The sequence below is a fragment of the Neolamprologus multifasciatus genome, chromosome 7 (assembly GCF_963576455.1).
Source record: "Neolamprologus multifasciatus chromosome 7, fNeoMul1.2, whole genome shotgun sequence".
Taxonomy (NCBI): Eukaryota; Metazoa; Chordata; class Actinopteri; order Cichliformes; family Cichlidae; genus Neolamprologus; species Neolamprologus multifasciatus.
Genome location: NC_140445.1, coordinates 5,715,527 through 5,735,924, shown reverse-complemented (window position 1 = coordinate 5,735,924; position 20,398 = coordinate 5,715,527). Strand labels below are relative to the sequence as shown.

The window sequence follows — 20,398 nt, the reverse complement described above, 5'->3', positions numbered from 1 at the left end:
TTGTTCTGACTACCTGTATGTGTGGCGTCACGTCAGAGTTAGCTAAGTTCCTGCTCACAGATGCACATGTTGGTGGTCAGAATGGGACATCCACTTTTGCCACATTTGCACATGCAGACTGACAGTTTATATAACTATGTTGGTTTGTATTTTTTTAATCAGTTCGTGCAAACAAAATTTGCCAGAAAACATCACTTTGTAAGGCTGAGAAACTGTTAAAAAGTCAAACTAGAACAAAAAATGCATTCATTTGTGTTACAGAGCCAGTTCACTCCCAGTGAGGTTGTCCAGTGGTCCAACCACCGAGTCATGGAGTGGTTGAGATCTGTGGACCTTGCAGAGTATGCCCCAAACCTGAGGGGCAGCGGCGTGCATGGAGGGCTGATAGTGAGTACATAAAAGCAGCCGGCATCTGGAGCAAAATGGAAAAGAAGAATTTAAAAAGCATCTGACATCATTTCTCCTCAAATAGATGCTGGAGCCTCGGTTTAACTCTGATAGCCTGGCCATGCTGCTCAACATCCCTCCTCAGAAAACTCTGCTGAGGCGCCACTTAACCACCAACTTCAACAACCTAGTAGGAGCTCAGGCTCAGCAGGAGAAGAGGGAGTACACTGAGGCGACAGGATACTCCCCACTCAGCATCACCGCTAAAGTCAAGGTAAGAAAATATAAGAAAAGACTCAATTATAAAGCTGAGAGTAGCACAGGCAGTAGGTAAAATAAGGCATCGTAAGAGACCAGTTAACACCTTCCCTCTCCCTGAAAGTGTGAGAAAAGCGCCTTAATCCACGGTGAGACCTCAGCGTGTCAGCTCGGATTAATCTCCGAGCTCTTCCAAAAGTTTAAGCCAGTGGGAACTGCTCTGCTGCTCCTCACATCTTTAAGACTCAGCCATCAGCCACAGCGTCAGCTCAAAGCGCCTCTTGAAGAAAATAATTAAGTAATAATAGAAGAATAATTCATCATAAGAGAATTCACGCTTGCATTTGATCCACTTATGATCTTGGACACTTAGATCTTAAATTTCTTAAGCTACATCTAATGCAGGAAATGTTTATGTGGAAAAAACGAAACGAAATTGTTATTGTTAAGTTAGATTTTGCCCTCAAGATGAGCCAGCTATGAAGTAAAATCCAGCAGTGCTTTGTGACGATATCACAGATGTTAGAGGACACATTTGATGAATGTTGTTGTGTGTCGCTGCCCGGTGTCCCTCATTCACATCTACTAAACACAAAAAAGAGCAGATATTAGGAAAATCCATACAGATGTGATTACAGGAAATGGAACAAAACAAGACGGCTTCCTCCCACCGTCCAAAGACATGCAGCTTGTGGGGATAGGTTAATTGGATAATCCAAATTGTCACTAGGTGTGAATGTGCGAATGAAAGTGAGTGCGAATGGTTGTCTGTCCCTGTGTGTTGGCCCTGGGACAGACTGGCGACCTGTCCAGGGTGTACCCCGCCTCTCGCCCTATGGCAGCTGGGATAGGCTCCAGCGCCCGCGACCCTGAAAAGGATAAGCGGAAGCGAATGGATGGATGGATGGAACAAAACTGAGCACAGCACTGTTTTGATCTCAGTGTCAGCCTGCATTTCAGAAATAGTGTTTTAGCTGCAAGCTCCTTTGCAGCCCACTGCAATGTCAGCTTCCCTTTCATGCTGCTCTGGTCTTTTCACTTGGCAGCAGAGATGGGCAGTAACGCGTTACTTGTAATCTGTAATCTGATTACTTTTTTCAAGTAACGAGTAAAGTAAGGGATTACTATTGCAAAAACGGTAATTAGATTACCGTTACTTTCCTGTAGGAACTGCGTTACTAAAACTGATTTTTTTTGCGAGAATGTCTCATGACAGTGACGTAAGTGAGTGCGACGTTCGTGACAACAGCTGTGTGCAGATCAACAATGGATAATATATCAAGTGCGGGAGAGAGTGTGAGTGTGCAGCGTTTAAAGCGCAGAAGTACTGACCTTACTTTAAGTTTGATTCCATAAAAAGTGACAAAAACATTAGTGTCCGCTGTGCGTGGGAAGAAAACTTCTTTTTACACCGAAAAAACCGTAAACAAGCACCGAGTAGCTACGACGTAATGGGAAACTCACAGAGAAACTCGCGGATTCTTCCACTGACCGCTGCGGCACACCTGCACCAGGGTAAACTTCCGCCTACCCCGACTCCTGCTTTACAGGTGAAAATAGAGCAACAGGACCGCTGAGTCTTTGACTTTATTTATTTTCTGCTGTGTTTTACTTGCATCTATTTGAAAGACTGAGTGTAAACACACAAAAAATATATATTTTATGTGCTGGAATGTGCAGAAAATAGGTTTAAATATTAAACAAATTTCTTCCAGTCAGAGAATGGTGCATATAATTTAATTTTTACTTGATGCATAAAGTTAAAAGATTAAAACTAATAAAACAAGTTTTAAAAAGAGACTTTTCCATTTGATTACATTTTGTATGATGGATTATGTAGAAAAAGTAGAATTGGGCTGAAAGATCTATCACTTTATCACCTATTCAGGTTGTAAATCGTGTTTTTAAAAAGTAACTAAGTAATTAATTACTTTTGAAAATAAGTAATCAGTAAAGTAACGGGATTACTTTTTTTGGGAAGTAATCGGTAATTAGTTACTGATTACTTTTTTCAAGTAACTTGACCAACACTGCTTGGCAGTAATACCAGTGCAGTGTATCAGTTGAATTACAAGTATTCAAGATATTCAGTGCATCTCAAGTTTCCAAGGTGTGATCAAAAGAACCAGGGAACCAAAAAACCCCATTACCTGATTTAAATCTGATCAAGGAAGCTCTCAGAGTTGTTTGTCCTTGCTGTAGTTTTTGTGCATAGGACTGCGAGTCCATCCCTTTGTAGTGTTGGTGTTAAGATCTCCAGTTTGCATCTGAATAACTTGTAACAATAACATTTAATCTACAACATCTAATGAATCTCCTTTTAGCTCTGTTTTGGTCTCCATATATTCCTCAACAGGCGGCTGCATCTTCCATAAAGTTCAGCTGTTAGTCACAACATCTGTTTGTGGTTTGATGCTTGTAGTTTTATCAAAGATTTTTTTAAATAGTTGCCTTCAGCTGTTAATGACAACTGAAGGCAGTTTCTCTTAATGACAAATCAGTAAAGAAAATCACATCAGTGAGTTGGGTAATCATTCTTATTGACAGTGTTGATGTAGGAGTAGTGATTGGCACGCTTTAAACGTATTGCTTCTTGTTGTAGAGCCTATCATTAGTCACATTGTTCTAACATTAAAAGTCTTCTCAGCAGTCGCTGTTGCTTTGTTGAAGCGTGACAGTATGACGATGCTTTTGTTCCTGTTTCACTGCAGCCGAAGAAGTTGGGCTTCTCTAACTTGACTCACCTCAGGAGGAGACGGCCGGATGAATCTACAGACTATGTCTGCCCCATCGAGTCCTCCTCGCCTCAGTCGGGACAGTCTGCAGTGAATGGGGTGCAGATGCGGCCCTACACTGGCTTCAGAGGCCTGAGCCCCATCCTAGACCGAGAGCCCGACCGCTCCAGGGACCAGGTGGGGCTAGAAGATAGCAGAGCCGACCCATCTCCATGGCAACAACTGTAACACCAACAACACGGATGACTGTTGTCATCCTGTCTATTAGCCACTCAGCTATCTCTGCTACTACTCTGCTTCCTTTGCTTGCAGCCCATAATACCTCAGTCCATCCCCTGATGTGCTTCTTTAAGCCCCGCCCATCAGCCCGACCCTGTGCCTTACATTTAGAGATTGTTTCTCAGTCAGCTGCTTGTCACGCTGCAGGGAGTCCTGAGACGAGCACAATTCAAGTATTTTGATTTCAGCTCCGGTCAGATGCCTAACTAACCCAACCTCAGCCTCAAACCTGTGCCATGACTCTAACTCATCACGAGAGAACGCAGCCTCTCTCTGGATTCCCGTGACATCACTTCCTGTAATCCATACAGCATATACAGACATGTCTTCTTGTACAGTATTAAGCCAACGTGTGTGCGCCACCAGTAGATTATTTTTTATGTGTGACCTTTGATTTTTCTAACCAGCTTGAATGCAGTTCTGTTACATGGTCGAGATGAACTTGTGCAATATTTACATAAAAATAATGGAGGGATTTTATTTATATCATTGCAGAGAAAATCATAAAATAGCATGTTTTGTTTGAAACTTGAGGTGGTGATTTTTGTACCGTTATTTTTCATATTTGACTGTAATAGTATTTTTATAGCAAAGAAAGGAAGCTAACGTGTGGTTTATCAAATCATTTAATAAACAAAATCCGACACGAGCAAAAGTTGATTCATTCTTTCTGATGATCAGAGTAGAACATAGGTGTCAAACTCTGGCCCGCGGGCCAAATGTAATTAGGCCCGCGAAGCCATGCCAAATTACTATTAGAGCTGGCCTACTGGTATTATACAGCTAATATCTATATTGTTTAGTATTAAGCTTTGCTTGTTCCATATTCAGTTTTCCAGCAAAACTTATTTGAGTCCATAAGAAAAGATTCATTCTTATATCTGGAGGAAGATTTTTTTTCAATAAATATTAACGTTAGCCCGCAACTTTGTTCCAGTTTTGAATTTTGGCCCACTGTGTATTTGAGTTTGACACCCCTGGAGTAGAAGCAGATGTGTAAAATGTTCAATGTCCTTTATTTATTTAGTTTTTAGTTGTGCATCATTATAGGGGCCTGTACTGGACATTTTCAGTGTTTCCCACAGAGGTAGATTGCACGTGCAAAAGGAGGAACATCCATGCTGTCTTAAATTATAAGAGCCATAAATTGTTGCCATTTAAGTCAATTTCTCATTCTATGTAAGGACTCAAAATTTACCGCGTGTAGTGACTCCAGCTCTTGTTCTGCTCTGTAACATCATCAGTTCAGAAAGTGATATTTGGCATTTCTGGCTTGCTGCATATAACCGCAGTAAGTTCAGGTTAGTAACCAGAACCAGCAGTTTTCCAGTGAAGAACAGGTATTACCTTTACTGGCAGTCCGAGGTGGTAGAGTTGGAATCTGTTCACCGCGGGAACAAGAGACTGACTGGAGAATAGTTTAGTGACATCAAGACAGCAACAACAGTGACCCGGCTACCCTGCCAATGTCAAAGCATTCTGCTTGTTAATGTGGTTGAACTCACAAACTAAGAGTTAGGTGACTTCATGTGGAAAACACTGAATTCCTCAGGAAGCATATTCTGTATTTCTGTAAGGTAACGTAACAGACTATGCTGCTGGGCGGAGCCACGAGCAGCAGCATGCCTTAACCTACATCAAGCACTAACCTGCTTCCATCATCATCATCATCATCATCTCCATTCTCACCATCACAGTGGCTGTCATTGCTGTTTATGACGCCACGTTTCCCCCCTTCGGCTGAGCGGTTTGAGCCAAGATGGCTGATGATCATCACCATGGTTACCCTGTTAAAGGTGACATGGGAAGTGCATGTTTGACTATGACTCAGCTGCAGGTACAATCGTCATTATCAGTGATCTGTTGCACATTTTCATATCTTTCTACTGTAATTTTAAAAGGTTTAAGAAACGTATTGTTTTGCTGATAGTAAGCCTGTAATTGTGAGTTGTAATGAGTTTACAAGGAATCTGTGTGTGTGCGTGTGTGTTGCAGATGGCGACCACAGAGGGTACCATTTTGCAAATAGAAGCTCTTTCTGAAAGCATCAACAACCTCACAGTAAGCGCCAACACACACAAGCTGCTGCCTAATGACTTGTGCAGCTGATTCGCTCACTGGGAATCTGCTTGTAGTCTGCTGTAAGAGAAGTTTGAGTCGCTCAGATGGAAAACTGCAGATACTCGGATGGGAATGCCATTAAAACACCACGTCTTGTGTCTGCGTACAAATGAAAGCAATGCTGCTAGTGTGAAACCTGCTCGCTGGTACTTGCTTCTTTATTACTTGCGGCTATCATCCAGATGCCAGGCTTGGTTCTTTAGCATTTGTTCTGTTCGTTCAAGTTAAGAAAATCATGACAGTAACTGAAGTCTGAGATGTTTGATAACACGTTTGCAGCGTCAGTACATCAGTGAAGATCTCGGTAAAAAAAGAAATTTGAGCATTATTCATATCTTTTTATTATTTGAAGTTAAATTTTAAGTCTAAGAACTTTGCAAGAGTTACATCAGAACAAGGAAGGGCGAATTTAAACCTCAGATTTATTAGTTGAAATAATCACAGTAATTAGAATCAACAAGCTTCCATTGCACTAGTGAGTAGGGATGCACCGATACCGATACTGGTATCGGGTATCGGGGCCGATACTGTAAAATGTGTGTGTACTCATACTCATAAAAGTTAACTGATACCATGAACCGATACTAACTTATTTCATTAATCAGAGGGTGGCTTGTCATTTCTGTTGTAGTGTTTTAGATTGGCCACTAGAGGGACATCCTGCGCTAAACAGGCACAGGGTTTAGGCGAGTGAGACTGGCAGCTCCAGATAAAAAAGAGAAACTGGAGGCTGCTGTAGCTAGGCTAAACAAAATGTCAGCAGTGTGGACCGGAACAGCCAACTTTAACTCAGGTTTTGGAAAAGCGATGAAAAATGTCAAGATAAAATCCACAGGCAGTTAAAATAACAGAGGCTCTGACTCATTTTATCGCTCTGGATGACCAGCCAATGCCGGTGTTGTGCCAAAAAGTGATTGTCTGCCAAAAACTGATTTCCGGTATTTGCCAAAAACTGATTGCTCGTATTTAAACTGCTATAAGTAACTTGTTGGGCTATAATATGTGAAACATATGTCAAATGTATCGCTTATGGATGACATAAAGTCATCTTGAGCCACAAACAACATTCGTGTAACAAGGTAGAAGCCGCAATCAGTTTTTGGCAGTGACTTTTATATAACCTTTATTTATGCAGTTAAAAAAAATCTCATTAACATTAAAAATGTCTTTTGTAAGAGTAAGTGGGCCAAGAGGACAGAAGAATGGTAAATGGTAAATGGCCTGTATTTATATAGCGCTTTACTAGTCCCTAAGGACCCCAAAGCGCTTTACATATCCAGTCATCCACCCATTCACACACACATTCATACACTGGTGATGGCAAGCTACATTGTAGCCACAGCCACCCTGGGGCGCACTGAAGAAGAAATGGCAGCAAATATTGCAATAGTTCTGTAAAAATATTTTAAGTGGGGATAAAGGACCGGATTGGTTATAATGTAGGTACAATAACACAGAGTTGTAAAGATACTTGAAAAACGGATAATTTTTTAATTCTCTATATGACCCCTTTGTAAACCCTGTTCACCGAAGTGTATTTACGAACATACGTAAAGATATTACACATAAAAAAATACACAGAAACATTGGAAATCAGTTTTTGGCAGACAATCACTTTTTGGCACAACACCAGTCGTGGAAAACATAGGATTGCACCGTCTCCTCAGCATACTCGAGCTGCGATATGAAATTCCCAACCGCCCATACATCAGGGAGATAATGGTGCCAAAACTTTCTGAAGAGGTAAAGACAAGCAGTGTGTGTGCGATGTCAGTCCTCGGTTTAAGTGGACTGATGATCCACGGGTAGATGAGGAGTTTGTTCGTCAATGCCAAATACTTTCGTTATTTTGTTTGTTTGTTTACATTATGGACACTCCGCAACAATTTAAAAGTTTATTTTATTCTCAAACTTAATTTGTATTTATTTTATTCCAAACAGAAGTGTTTATTTATTATTCTGAAAGCTCGAGACAGTGCCAATAGTTCAGTGATATTTTGTTAAATTACAATGTGGAGACTCTGCAATAATTTAACAGAAGTGCTTATTTTTCACTTGAAATTTTTTTGTGGTCATTTTTATTAAGATTTTATTTTTTATCGGCAGAGAATAAAATAACACCTGTCTTCCAATTCATTGCATTTGTGTGTGTGTGTGTGTGTGTGTGTGTGTGTGTGGTAGAAGTATCGGTTTTTGTACTCAGTATCGGCAAGTACTCAGATCCAAGTATCGGTATTGTATCGGTTTGAAAAGATTGGTATCGTTGCATCCCTAACTAGAGAGCAGGAGACGATAACCAAGGCATACTTTTTTTTCACAGCAGACCTTTTAAGATGTCATAGAATGAAAAGCACAGTCTTTTTACAAACATTAATAATGTTCATATTTGCTAAGGTGAGTTAGTGTCACACGTTCAAGGTAGCCATGTCTGAGGATTTCCTACAGAACTGGGTTAGATTCATCTTCATGTTGAGCATCTTCATTTTATAAATTCCACCTGTGCTTCTCCTTTGTGACATGTCATAAAACAATCTCACATTCTCATTTCAGTAATGTATACTGACCCGAGCTCAGAAGCAAACACTAACTTCTAATCTCTCTAACCCATTGCCACTCCCGTGATGCTCTGCCCCCAGTATCTGCTCAGCCGAGATGAGCTGCGGAAGGAGATGAGGCGTTCACAGACGGCGCTAGTTTGAAGGACGATGACCCTAAGCTGTAGGCTGTCAATCAACCGCAAAGACCTGTAGCGACCTGTCTCACAGCTGAATTGTACCTCAGCCCTCAAGCTAACACTGCAGCGTGGAGCTCCTTATATTTACTTCTACTAGCCCCCGATACCTCAAGTTAACTCCTGCACAGAGGACTGGGAAACAAACGGACCTACACATTTTGACAACAATCAAAGGTCTTATTTTTATTTTCTAATGTGCTGAATTGAACAGCTATTTATACACTTTTTTTGTTACTGCTTTCCTTAATTCCCTATGCAATGTAGCTTTTAATGAGCATACTGACCACTGTGTACTGTAAATACTGTTTCATTGGGGAGGATGTGCAAAGCAGTTTCGAATGGACAAACTGGACATTCCATCAAAAATGGTGTTGAAGCCATTTTTAAGAGCAGAGCAGCTAAAGAAGAAGGAGCTGGTTCCTCAACATTGTCATTCTATTGTTCTGCAGAGAAAGATGCTACATATCATATGTTGAAATAAAGAAGTTACAAGAACTACCAATGTTTCCTAAATGACTGTATGGAACAAAAAAGGTTGAAACTCCTCTTTTGCCTCAAAGTAGCACTGGCCATGATAGAGCACTACCCCTCCCTGAGCTTGGTCCTGCTGGAGGTCTCTTCCTGTTAAAAGGAAGTTCTTTTTCCCCACCTTCACTCAGAGCTTGCTCTAAGTAATTTGCTCCTCCCCCTTTTGTGAGTGTGGACGCTTCATCTCTTTGCTCTTTAAATGCTTTGCTTCTTTTATTGATTTTTATTGATTTTTATGCTGATTTTTCCCTTTTTTCCGTATGAGCTTACCTGCGATAGCTTCTGGACACTTATAGATCATTAGGACTAAAGTGTTCTTAACAGAAACAGCAACATTTTTACAGTTACCTTATCCTCAGCGCTCCGTGTGTCTGTGAAGCCTGATTACAGCGTCTGGGCACCGAACAGCCTCAATAGCCTGGAAAGGTGCTAACCGCTAGGCTAACTAGCAACAAGTTAGCAACTTGTTGTTGAATTGTGCTATACAAATAGCCTTGCCTTGCCTTGCCTAAGTAAGTTGTGTGTTGTCTGATCGTGGGGTTAAGCTAAATACCTCAAGACCCATACTTTTGTGAACAGGAGCTATATAATTAAAATTTAATGAAAATGAACAAGATTCATGATTGTATTTCAATCATGAAACATAACTTTTTTAATTGACTACAATATAAATTAGAAGGACAAAATATTAAATTATTGTTGTTTGACTCGATTAATCCTGAACATTTGGATACTACATCCAGCTTTGCAGTTTGGCTAAAGAGGACACCCATAATAAATTTAATTTCATTCCCTAACTCAAGGGAATAAGTTTAGGGGTAGAGATCAAAGTTTGTGCACAGGAAAGAGAAGTCTGGTTGCTTGTAAAATAATTTAATCCCACAGTGTTTTCAGCATACTCAAGTGGCCAAAACCTGGACTTTGCTCTGAAACATCATATAAATTTATGTTTCTGTGGCTTTAATTTCTATGGCTATTCAGCTATTTTAACATGATCACAAAACTAACACCAGGATTTACTACGGTTCATTTAACCGTCTCCAGCTGGGATGTGAACACTTTACTAAATTTACTTTTACAAGTAACTTTTTAAGGCACATCTAAATATATGGCAGAAGTCTGGAACAGTAGGACAGCAGTTTGTGATATTCGGTTGACAAAAATCAAAGAAAAATAATAAGACTGGGTCCTCTAAACAGTTTTGTATTAACCTCTACTGGTCAAATCTGGGATTTCTCCACCTGTGAAACGTTTATCATTTCCTAAACTGACCTTGAGAGCTTCCACACTATAAGTTGCTGTCCCAGCCTACCTGTCCTCATTGCTGCTTCTTTCTAAAAGCAGACAGTTACACATTTTGTTTACACGCCAACCCCTTCAGGCTCACCCCAGTCCTCAAGCTGCTGCACCAAGCTAACTGGTAAGATGAGTCTTTTGTTGACTTACCTAAAATTTGACAAGATGCAAACACCACACCCTTGCTGCCACTGTCAGCGAAAACTCTGCTTCAGCAGAAAATTCTCAGTATTCTGCTGGAAGTTCTCTACGCATCAGGACACAAACAACCATAAAACACTCACACGGACACTGTGTATCTCAGCAGGACAAGGGAGAAGAAGAAAGGAAATGTAGTGTATTTGGAACCGTGGAAGCTCCCAGACCAGTCCTGGTGAGTATCTGTACTGATTCACAATGCTCTTTCTGTTTATGTGCTGGTGGACCAGAAACTGATCAATATTTAATGTGGAAAGTAGTGTCAGAGTCAATTATGCTCTCGAATAAATGAACAGTGACACTAATTCCATGTGCTGGGACAAAAGCAGAACAGACAGTGGGTTCTTTTGCTCCTCAAAAATGCAACTGATTTAAATATAAAGTGATAGCAGTCACACAAGTGCTTAAACAGTTGTGAAGCCTTTAAAGTTTCTTCATTTCTCTGTATATATGACCTCAGAATTCATAAAAGTAGGTAAAGAAAACCCATTTAAGCAAATGGATCCAAAATATGGGTTGTCTGTTTACTGAGAAAACAACCCATTGTTACACATCTGTAAAAGGTTAACATTTGACCTCTGATTAGAAAAAAATATTCAACTAAATATAAGTTTAAACTTAGGAAGCCTGCACTTTCTCCAGGGCTGTTTTTTCACAAAACCAACACTGTCCTAAAGGTAATGGATGGGCATAGCTGCTGTGACGTCATTCACTGGTTTGAGGACCATATTTGGAAGAGAGAAGAGTGCTAAGTTATTGGCTAACACTAGCAGTCTTTGTTATGAACTACAAGGCACTGACAGACACAGTCGTGAGGTCGTTTTTAATGATTCTAATGAATAGAACCGAAGCGTAGCAGACTCCAATCGGATCCAGCTGCATGTGTCCGGACAGCTGTCAGAGTGACCATGCCACTAACTCAAGTATTCATGTGAAATATTTATTTTATTTTAAAAAAAAAATCTGAGGGAAACTATCCATAGAAGAGTCTCTGAGGGCTGATTTGCTTTAGGAGTCAGCCTCAAGTGGTCATTGGAGGAACTGCAGTTTTTGGAATTTTCCACATGTAATGTTGGCTCATTTTTTCCTCAAATGACCAACTCTGATATTTCTAATTTTTTTTAGCTGGGTTTGTTTTCATCTATATTTAGGACTAATGTGAAAATCTGTTTATGTTTTAGCGCCAGTATGTGCATTTCAGCTTAAATTTTACGCCAAAATTTGACCATCATCTTTCCAGTGTATCAGGGAGACCAGCTTGTGATCTGCTGCCCATCATCCGTCGACCATGGGTGCAAAATTCAGCAAACCTACATCTAACCCGCTGAGAAACGTGTTTTCCTGTTTCAAATGTGGCCAATCCAGGCAACCATCCTTTTATCATAATATATCCCCCCAACCGAGCATCTTTGCTACACTAAAGAGGCGCAATGTCCCCAGGCCCAACGAGTTCATACATCTTTTCAGCAACTGCATCTCTGCTGCTACAGCCAGAACCCAAGAGTACCTCACCTTCAAGGATCCAGAGGACAAGTTACGCCCGAGTCTTGAGGTGCTCACTCAGGTAGCAACACTTATTGAACGAAATACGTCATCAATAACCAAGACATTTTGCTTTAGAGAAGTTACTGAAATATCTCACGCTTTCACAGGTCTTCCTGATGACCTACATCACACGGAGTGTTGAGGTCAACCTGCAGGATACCCTTAACTGCACAGTCATGACTCCTGAGCAGCGCGTCCTCCTGGGTGCTGACTGGGTTTGGGCAGTGCTGGAGAGGCCGACCAAGAACCCCAAGTTCCAGATTGTCGTGCAGGTCCTGCACCTGTCTGAAAGGGAGGAGGCTGAGCAGAAGGTCTCTATGGACACCTGCAGTGAATCCATCCAGATGGCCCAGATGGAGTCCAGCAACAATAACATGTACGAGAGAATGGTGAACTTCTGCACCTCCATCGGCAAGGACTGCTACGCTCTCTTCTTGTTTTTTGGGAAAAAAACCGACAAGGTGAATATCTATGGCGTCCTCAGCAATAATTTTGAGGCGGCCAAAGGGAAATGCAGGATCGACAGAGCTCTGATCGAGAACTTCTTTAAAGGTTTGAGGTATCTCCATACGCCTTTGGGAATGATGCAGGCAATTATGACCAAAAATAAAGGTGAACCCATCACTGTCATGATTAAATTCAGCTGAATCACAGTAAGACGAGCACGCCGAGCTACGTAGTTGTGTTGTATCGAAGAGGCCAAAGGTCACAACACCACAAAAACAGGTCTGCATTCTATAAATATATCAGACTATTATATATCCATCCATTTGCTTCCGCTTATCCTTATTATATATGATATATAAAACAGAATTATATCATAAACATATAAGAAATTGAAACATAATCCAAAGTATGCATTCGTAACAATGTAAAAGCTATTAAAGCTGAACAGAAATACTCAGACCAGCCCTTCTGACACCAAAACTACGCCGCTCTTCCCCATTCTGATGCTCGGTTTGAACTTCAGCAGGTCGTCTTCACCATGTCTACATGCCTTACAGCAATCAGCTGCTGCCGTGTGATTGGCTGATTAGATATTGGTCTTAGCAAGCAGTTAACAGGTGTACCCAACAAAGTGGCCAATGGGTAACTATGTTTGCCATTTGGAACAACCTGCCTGAGGAACTCCACTTAGCGCTTCCTGAACATCCGTTTCACTTCTTTGATGGTGCTTTCTGCACTTTTTTCCCATCATCTTACTATCTTAATTCTATTATTAACTATTATCCATCCATCTTCATCCGCTTTATCTGAGGCCGGGTCGCGGGGGCAGCAGCCTAAGCAGAGAGGCCCAGACCTCCCTCTCCCCAGCCACCTCCTCCAGCTTATCCGGGGGCACACCAAGGTGTTCCCAGGCCAGCCGAGAGATATAATCTCTCCAGCGTGTCCTGGGTCTGCCCCGGGGCCTCCTCCCGGAACTATTATTTCATTCATTATTGTTTGGAGTTCTATCTTTTCATCTCATTTTAACTTTCACCTTTTTAATGCTGTTTTTGGAAAGCATTTCATAACACTGATTTTGATAAGTGACATGCAAATAAACTCCTATTAGGTATTACAACAACTTCAGAGTAATGTTTTTAATCCTGGTGTTAGAGCTTAGTACAGCTTGACCAGTGGTTAAGCTACAGAAAGGGGTGGACACAGTAGATGTACTTACCCACTCAAAACGTTATCAAAGGAGACCACTAACATGTTCCACACATCCATTTATTCTCTTCCCCTCATCCAGTTATGGGTTGCAGTGCGGCTGTAGCCCATTCCAGTGGTCACAGGGTGAGAGGCAGCCAACCAGTCACAACTACAGCCAATTAAGAATCACCAATTATCATAACATGCAAGTCTTTGGACTATGTGAACAAGCTGGAGCACCCAGAGAGAATCTGAGGGCCTTAGCTGGCCGGTAGATTCAAACCCAGACCTTCTTACTGTGTGGCAATGGTGCTAACCACCGCACCACCATGCGGCCCAGTCAATTACTAATGTAGCTCAGTGATTCAACAGAGTAATAACTACTCGAAACTGCAGTGACAGCTGTATGCACAACAATAAAAAAAAATCTGCACTTGTTAAATATTTTAAGACAAAGTTTTTAGTTTAGATAAAGCACGCAAGTATCCAATTTAAAGGCACATTTACACTCATCCAAGTTCCTCCATCACTAAACAGGTAAAAAAACAACAACAACATGTTTTAAAACATTAATGCTCACATGATCACAGATTGTCTTTGAGCTCGATCTCAAAATTTCTGACCGCTATGGTTTTATCGTAAAATCCCTCTACTGTCCAAAATTAAAGTGGAATGTTGAACATTCATATGCCCTTAGGCATCAGGAACATTACGCTATCATCTCTTTAGATATCAGGAATGTTTTCACACAGAAAAAGAGACTCGAGTGCTTAAAGACTAAAGCCGGAGCCCGTCATAGTTCATCCTTCACGTCCGTTTCTTCTTTGTAGCTTTTACGCTCACATTTGCAGGCAGCGGTGTGGTCATCCAGCTGAGGCACCAGCTCCATGTCTGCGTGTCGCGTCGGCTGTCCCGTCTGTCGCTCTGAATACGTGTGCAGCACTTTGTAGTAGTAACAGTACAGCCTGCTGGGCTGCAGCAGCTCTCTGGCCGCTGCCTGGCCCGCTCTGGCGATCTCTTGTGCTTCAGCGTCGTTCTCTTTAGCCCATCTGATCTTCTCCAGAAGGTCCGACAGGTTTCTCTTCACAGGAATGTAATGTGTTCCTGCCTTCAGGTGGCTGTAGAAATGTTCATAGTAATGAGAGTCCTGTTTCAGAACCAGACTGTTCCCGAGCATCAGGTAAGGAAACCGGTACGCTGCCACTGTTCCATCAATGTTCACCTGATATTTGTACTGCAAGAGGAAGACAAGGTGGCATGAGTTGCATACGCACGTTACGGATGTATTAAATCTATTCATAAAGACGAGGCATCAAGGAGCTAAACTTAAACATTGTAGTGAAGTGAGCAACGTATGGATGTATATATTTATTATTATATTTATTAAAGAAAAGACTATTTTAAGCTTCCTTACCTTAAAGAAGTCAAAGAATCCAACAAGTGATGCTTTGCCAACGTGTTTCTCCTGGTCTCTAAAGAAGAACCACGCAGTGATGCCGGCATCAAGGAGCTCTGGGGTTTTTTTGGACAGCGATACAAGCTGAAGACGCTCCTCTCGACTGTCCCGACCCCGGAAAAACGCCCGCTCAGTTTTATTCACCCACGGAGGCCCTGATGGAAGTATATATTACAGAGTGGGAAGAAATGTCTACGTTTACATACAAATTCACAGATCATAACCATATTTCTCCTGAAGGTGTTGACTGCTTCATATATTATATTATATATATATATATAACTAGGGATGGGTACCGTTACGGTAGTAACCAGACTGAAAAACAGCGCACATTTCGGTGCTTTTTATTGGTGCTTTTTTTTCCCTGAGATGTCACACACTTTGAATTCTAGCCAATCATTTTACGTTTCCAAGGATAGTAGGCAGGTCCAGGTACGTACGTTCTTTTAGAGCAGAGCTACAGATTAAAAATGCCCAAGGCGAAGCGGTGAAAAGTCTGGCTGTACTTCACAGCATAAGATGCAAACTCAGCAGCTGCAACAAGTGCTTTAAGCTGATACTGTGATACTGTCAAAGGAGGTAACACCTCAAATCCGATGAAACACCTGGCGACGCATAGCGTTTTTTTTAAAGCCGAAAAATGCGCCGTATTTGATAGCTTGCTACGAGACCTCACACCGAGCACATCTACTGCGGGTGTGGTGCCTGTTATCGGCCCCCGAGTTTGCAACATCCCCCAAAAACCCGAAGAGTAGAGTCCTGGCCCCTAGCCCTGCCAGTGTAGCAGAAATGATGAGGATGATGATGCAGCAGCAGCCGTTCTTCTCTGCGTGAGTAGCTTAATGTTGTTCGTGTGTAATTTACGTTGAGTAGGCTAACCACGTTATTACATTAATGCACGTAAGGTAAACTAGCAAACACTGTCGCAGTTACATGCGGCTGTCTTCTTGTTTGATGGCAGATACTCCCTTCACCCTGGACAAAAAGGCTAAAATGACCAAAGAAAAAGTGGAAAACAGTTAAACATGAGAGGTTTTTGGACAAAGTTTGTGTTTTTTTTTTCCATTGTTTAAGCACTCCTTCCAGCCAAGAGTGATACCATATATACCGTATAGCTGCAGAAAAGGCTAACATTGTTATCTTTTTACAAAAAAACAGCTGAACATGAGAGGTTTTTGGACCAATTTTGTGTTCTCCATTCTTTAAGCACCGGTTTGAGCACCGTTTCAAAAGTACCGGTTTGGCACCGGTATCGGATAAAACCTAAACGATAGCCATCCCTATATATAACTTTACTCAGATTTCCTGAAAGTTAAATCTGAGTCAAAATATGTGTTAAATCCACTAAAAATACACTTCCTTGTCATTTCTATCTTTAAAATGTTAACAAACAAGAGCAGAATGTGTAATTTAGAAAAAACAGTGACTCCAAAAATCGAACATGTCGACCGACATTGGGAATGTTGTGCGCAGAAAGAAGTGCCATCTTATATCTATCATTCATCACATGGACAAACGTATTGCACCTCTTAATCTTTGAATTCATCTGTTTTCAGTCTCACTGCAACAGGCTTGTGATATTTTTACAAAGAAGTGTTGCAAACTGAAAAACTCCACAGTCCCAAACCGCCTCTGGAATCAACATCAAAACAGAAAGTGTGCTCTGGGAGGTTGATGACATGGCTCAGCAGCTCCTGTAGGTGTAATGTGTAGGTTTTGTTCATATAGTGTATAGAGCAGGGGTAGGCAACTCCAGGCCTCAAGTGCCAAGTGTCCTGCAGGTTTTAGACATGTCCTTGATCCAATACTGCAGATTCAAATTGCTAAAAGACCACCTCAACATGTCTTGAAGTTCTCCAGAGGCCTGGTAATGACTTTTGATTCAGCTGTGTTGACTCAGGGTGATATCTAAAACCTTAAGGACGCTGGCACTCGAGGTCTACAGTTGCCTACCCCTAGTATAGAGTCTATGGACTGTGGTGCCCTCTGGTGGACAGTTACAAAAACAAACCAAAGGAGAAACTGCCTTCATAACGCGACAACCACCCTCACAGATGGATTCTTTGGTTGTGATCTTTTGGATCTTCGTTAAACTAGCTGCAGCTAAACATACAGCTTCTACAACAAGTTCAACCTCTATACTGCCTGAAGAAGAACAGCCCACTAAGTTGGATTATGTAGTTCAGGAAACCTTGCACACTGTAGATTTTAAAAAAAAGTGCTTTATGGCTCTTGAGAACATTTTGGGAAAATACAGCAGAGGCAGCACTTTCTGTCTTTTTTATTTTATTTTTTGCTGAACGCTGGCAAGTTCAAGCAATAAAAGGTCTTAAACTGCTGCACAGTATTAAAAGCAATAAATCAATAAAAAGTACACCTCTGTGTAGAAGTACATCCCAACATAATTTAGTCCTGCCAGTTGCAGTTTAAGTGCAATTTCCTTCAAACTCAGATACTCAATAAGAAAGTTTAACAACTTGTAGCACAGACAGAAATATACGAGCGATGATGACATAAACTGAGGGCTGTTTTGCTCAGGAGTATCAAAGTTACCTGTATTCCCTTGGACAGACAGGAGGTCATTAGTGACCCCTCTCAGTGTCTCCAGGGTGGAGTGTGTGACCTCATAGGTAGGGAGGACGATATCCCGTGTGTCTGTGGAGCCACACCACGATAAGATCGGAACAGCAGCCGACGTCTTCGTCTCTAGCGGCCAGTCACCCACATTGATGTAAAACTCCACATCAGGCACCCTCACCTGCAACAGAACATCGCTGTGTGACTGTAAAGACTTATATATATATATATATATATATATATATATATATATATATATATATATATATATATATATATATATATATATATATATAATAACAGCACAGCATGGAAAAAACAGCAGAACAACTCTACCTTCCTCGTCAATGATAGCAAAATTTCATCAGAGAACATCTTGAAGTCGGTGTATTTTCCCAGCGTGCGCCGGTACACCTGGTTGTTGATGATGGCGTAGTGAATGAGCCCTCCTCTGTTGGAGAATCTGTGAGGCACTTCCTGCCTGAGATGCTGCAGGTCGATGGTGGGAAACGACTTAAAGTCAGCTAGAATCTGTTGGTCATCGGCGGGACACTGCATGACGCTCTGCCACACGGAGGCATCGGGCTCAGGACAGTCACAGTATTCATGATGCACTCGACCTGAGCATGGGAATTAGATACAGGTATAAATGCAATGTGGAAGATGAGGAGTCGCTGTCGACTTATTAAAAAAAACAAACCCCAAAATATCTGGAACAGTCGAAGTCAGTCAATGTTGATAAATCCAAAAAAATACAAGTTTCTGGATGTAAAGCTGCGTTAAATCTAGCGTATGTATGTGCACTCACCCCCAAATGTGACTACAAAGCAGCACAAAGACAACACTTCTTTATGCCAATGCTATAGTTAGTGTTCTTCTGCTCTATACATATGGGCTGGCTGTAATGAGGAGGTGGAGCAGGTTATCTAAGGTTGGTGGTTAAACATCTGGTTACTTGAGTCTGCATGTCAAAGTATAATTGGGCAACATACCAAACCCAAAGCTGCTCTCCAGCGTGTTCATTGCAGTGTGAATGTTACATAAAAAGCACTTAAGTGTAGACAAAAGTGATTGCATGAACCAGTCTATTTAACATTTACCGCATTCTTTTTAAAATAATTTTAATAGCTCTGACAGTCACTCTGCTCTTAAGTCTTTACTCCTTCCTGTGCTTCAGTAAACATCAGTCTTCCATTAGTACAACATGAAGTGGACAGTGTGACTCGTGATGGAAGAGTTTAAGTATAAATGCTGCAGTTCTAGGATGAGTATTTTGAGGTCCCTGTCATTTCTATCTTCATCATTCATTGTGTGGGTTACCCATGGAGTGGTGAGACTTTAGTTTGTGGTCACTCTTGGCTCTGCTATCAATCCTGACTTTATTTTTGTGCAAAACACTGGCATCATAATTAAGAGCAATGCACTCTGGAGATAAACTTTGCACGTAAAAGCAATTCGTCATTTTTATCCCGATTTCTCACCATTAAATTGATTTTTCATCTTCGTATAAAGGGTCTGAGGACAGAAGGTGATGCAACAGGTTTTCTGACTAACCTTGGATGGTGTAGGGTGAGTTAGCCACAGCAGCATCTCTGTAAGAGACCTGGATCTTCAGACCCTTGTGAGCAGTGCTGTAGAGCCGATACCTCAACAGGAAGGAGCCGTCTCCTCTGTCCAGAGGTGGAGGGACGTGGATACGGAGGTACTCATTCGTATCCAGTGAGCCGATCTTCACTTTAAACGTGTCTTTTCCTGAGCACCACATTCAAAAAGCATTTCAATGAACAGTTTGAGTGCTAACGCAAGTAACAGTTACGCATATTCGGCCGCTCGTGCACGTTTTCGTTAACATTAGCCCCCAAAAACTTTAAACGTAGCTTGCTAGCCAGCGGGGTGTAATAACAAAAGAATGCTGCAAAAACAGTTTAAGGTTAGCTTAAAAATACTGCAACAGGACTTTAGTGAGCTAATAATGTCGCGTTGGTGGTCATTTACCTGGAGACAGAGTCAGGTTTTCTCCTTTTGAATTCACTGCCTGAATAAAGAAGTAGCGGACTGGTAACACGGTGTCCGGGTTTAGCCCCGGACCCCATATCAGACACCTCTCTGGACTGATTCCTTCAGAGTCACAAACCGGGAAGCTTGTGCTTAGAAATACTAGTAAAATGACAAATCGGCTAATTGAACCACTCGGAAACGGCTCGACTACATCTACGTTCCGGTAACACGCCATACTCCAGCAGCTGGCACCGAGTAAACGTGTACAGTCACTAAATTTTAAGTGTAAAGTTTTGATAGAAACTCCTACTCCGACATGTTGGCGAAGACAACACGCCCACTGGTGATGGCCAGTGATGCCTTCACGGGAAGTTGGAAATTTTGGGGGCATACATATTGTGAACGCCCCCTACAGACATAAATACTCCACATTACTGATAAAAAAAAAAGATCTTAACCCCAATTAACCACTCCTTTGTTGTTGTTCTTGTTTTTTAACCAACTTTGCAAAATACTACACATAACAGCATCAGGATTAGTTATTGTCAGGGGTAAAGGAAGCCTTCAGATTTACTACATCAGAAAAAGTACTTATATTATTGCATCTCATTTACAAGTAAAAGTTCAAGTTCTACTTGAGCCTAAGTACAC

General features: G+C 41.4%; 3 protein-coding genes across 16 annotated transcripts in view; 2 read left to right on the top strand and 1 right to left on the bottom strand.

Annotated features, from left to right (window-relative positions):
- Positions 1–11,911, top strand: part of ppfibp2b (PPFIA binding protein 2b) — a 128,353-nt gene extending 116,442 nt beyond the window's left edge. For 12 of the 14 annotated variants that reach the window (XM_085169150.1, XM_085169159.1, XM_085169157.1 and 9 more), the window contains 5 exons: positions 262–387; positions 473–661; positions 3,357–3,557; positions 5,655–5,720; positions 10,643–10,828. In XM_085169150.1, the coding sequence (XP_085025276.1) occupies positions 262–387; positions 473–661; positions 3,357–3,557; positions 5,655–5,720; positions 10,643–10,828 (768 nt within the window). Of the gene's footprint in view, positions 1–261; positions 388–472; positions 662–3,356; positions 3,558–5,654; positions 5,721–8,416; positions 8,532–10,642; positions 10,829–11,776 lie in introns of those variants that run through there. The other 2 variants (XM_085169160.1, XM_085169154.1) reach the window with 2 other exon arrangements.
- poglut3 (protein O-glucosyltransferase 3) lies at positions 9,190–20,114 on the bottom strand. The gene is made up of 6 exons (XM_085169172.1): positions 19,745–20,114; positions 19,304–19,501; positions 18,086–18,369; positions 17,726–17,930; positions 15,131–15,327; positions 9,190–14,950 (listed from the first exon to the last, which is right to left on the bottom strand). The coding sequence occupies exons 1-6, from the start codon at positions 19,980–19,982 to the stop codon at positions 14,510–14,512; spliced, it is 1,563 nt and encodes a 520-aa protein (XP_085025298.1). The 5' UTR covers positions 19,983–20,114; the 3' UTR covers positions 9,190–14,509.
- Positions 11,825–14,191, top strand: rep15 (RAB15 effector protein). The gene is made up of 2 exons (XM_085169180.1): positions 11,825–12,100; positions 12,189–14,191. Exons 1-2 carry the CDS (start codon positions 11,825–11,827, stop codon positions 12,726–12,728), a joined length of 816 nt encoding a protein of 271 aa, XP_085025306.1. The 3' UTR covers positions 12,729–14,191.
- Positions 20,115–20,398: the final 284 nt, after the last annotated feature.

What these genes read in the sequence shown, in the direction of transcription:
- rep15 (XM_085169180.1), top strand. Translation starts at nt 11,825, where the DNA reads ATGGGTGCAAAATTCAGCAAACCTACATCTAACCCGCTGAGAAACGTG. An exon ending in GTCTTGAGGTGCTCACTCAG is followed by an intron (nt 12,101 to 12,188) that starts GTAGCAACACTT and finishes ACGCTTTCACAG; the next exon opens with GTCTTCCTGATGACCTACAT.
- poglut3 (XM_085169172.1), bottom strand. Translation starts at nt 19,982, where the DNA reads ATGGCGTGTTACCGGAACGTAGATGTAGTCGAGCCGTTTCCGAGTGGT. An exon ending in GTCTGTCCAAGGGAATACAG is followed by an intron (nt 15,328 to 17,725) that starts GTAACTTTGATA and finishes TACTTCCATCAG; the next exon opens with GGCCTCCGTGGGTGAATAAA. An exon ending in GATTCTTTGACTTCTTTAAG is followed by an intron (nt 14,951 to 15,130) that starts GTAAGGAAGCTT and finishes TTCCTCTTGCAG; the next exon opens with TACAAATATCAGGTGAACAT.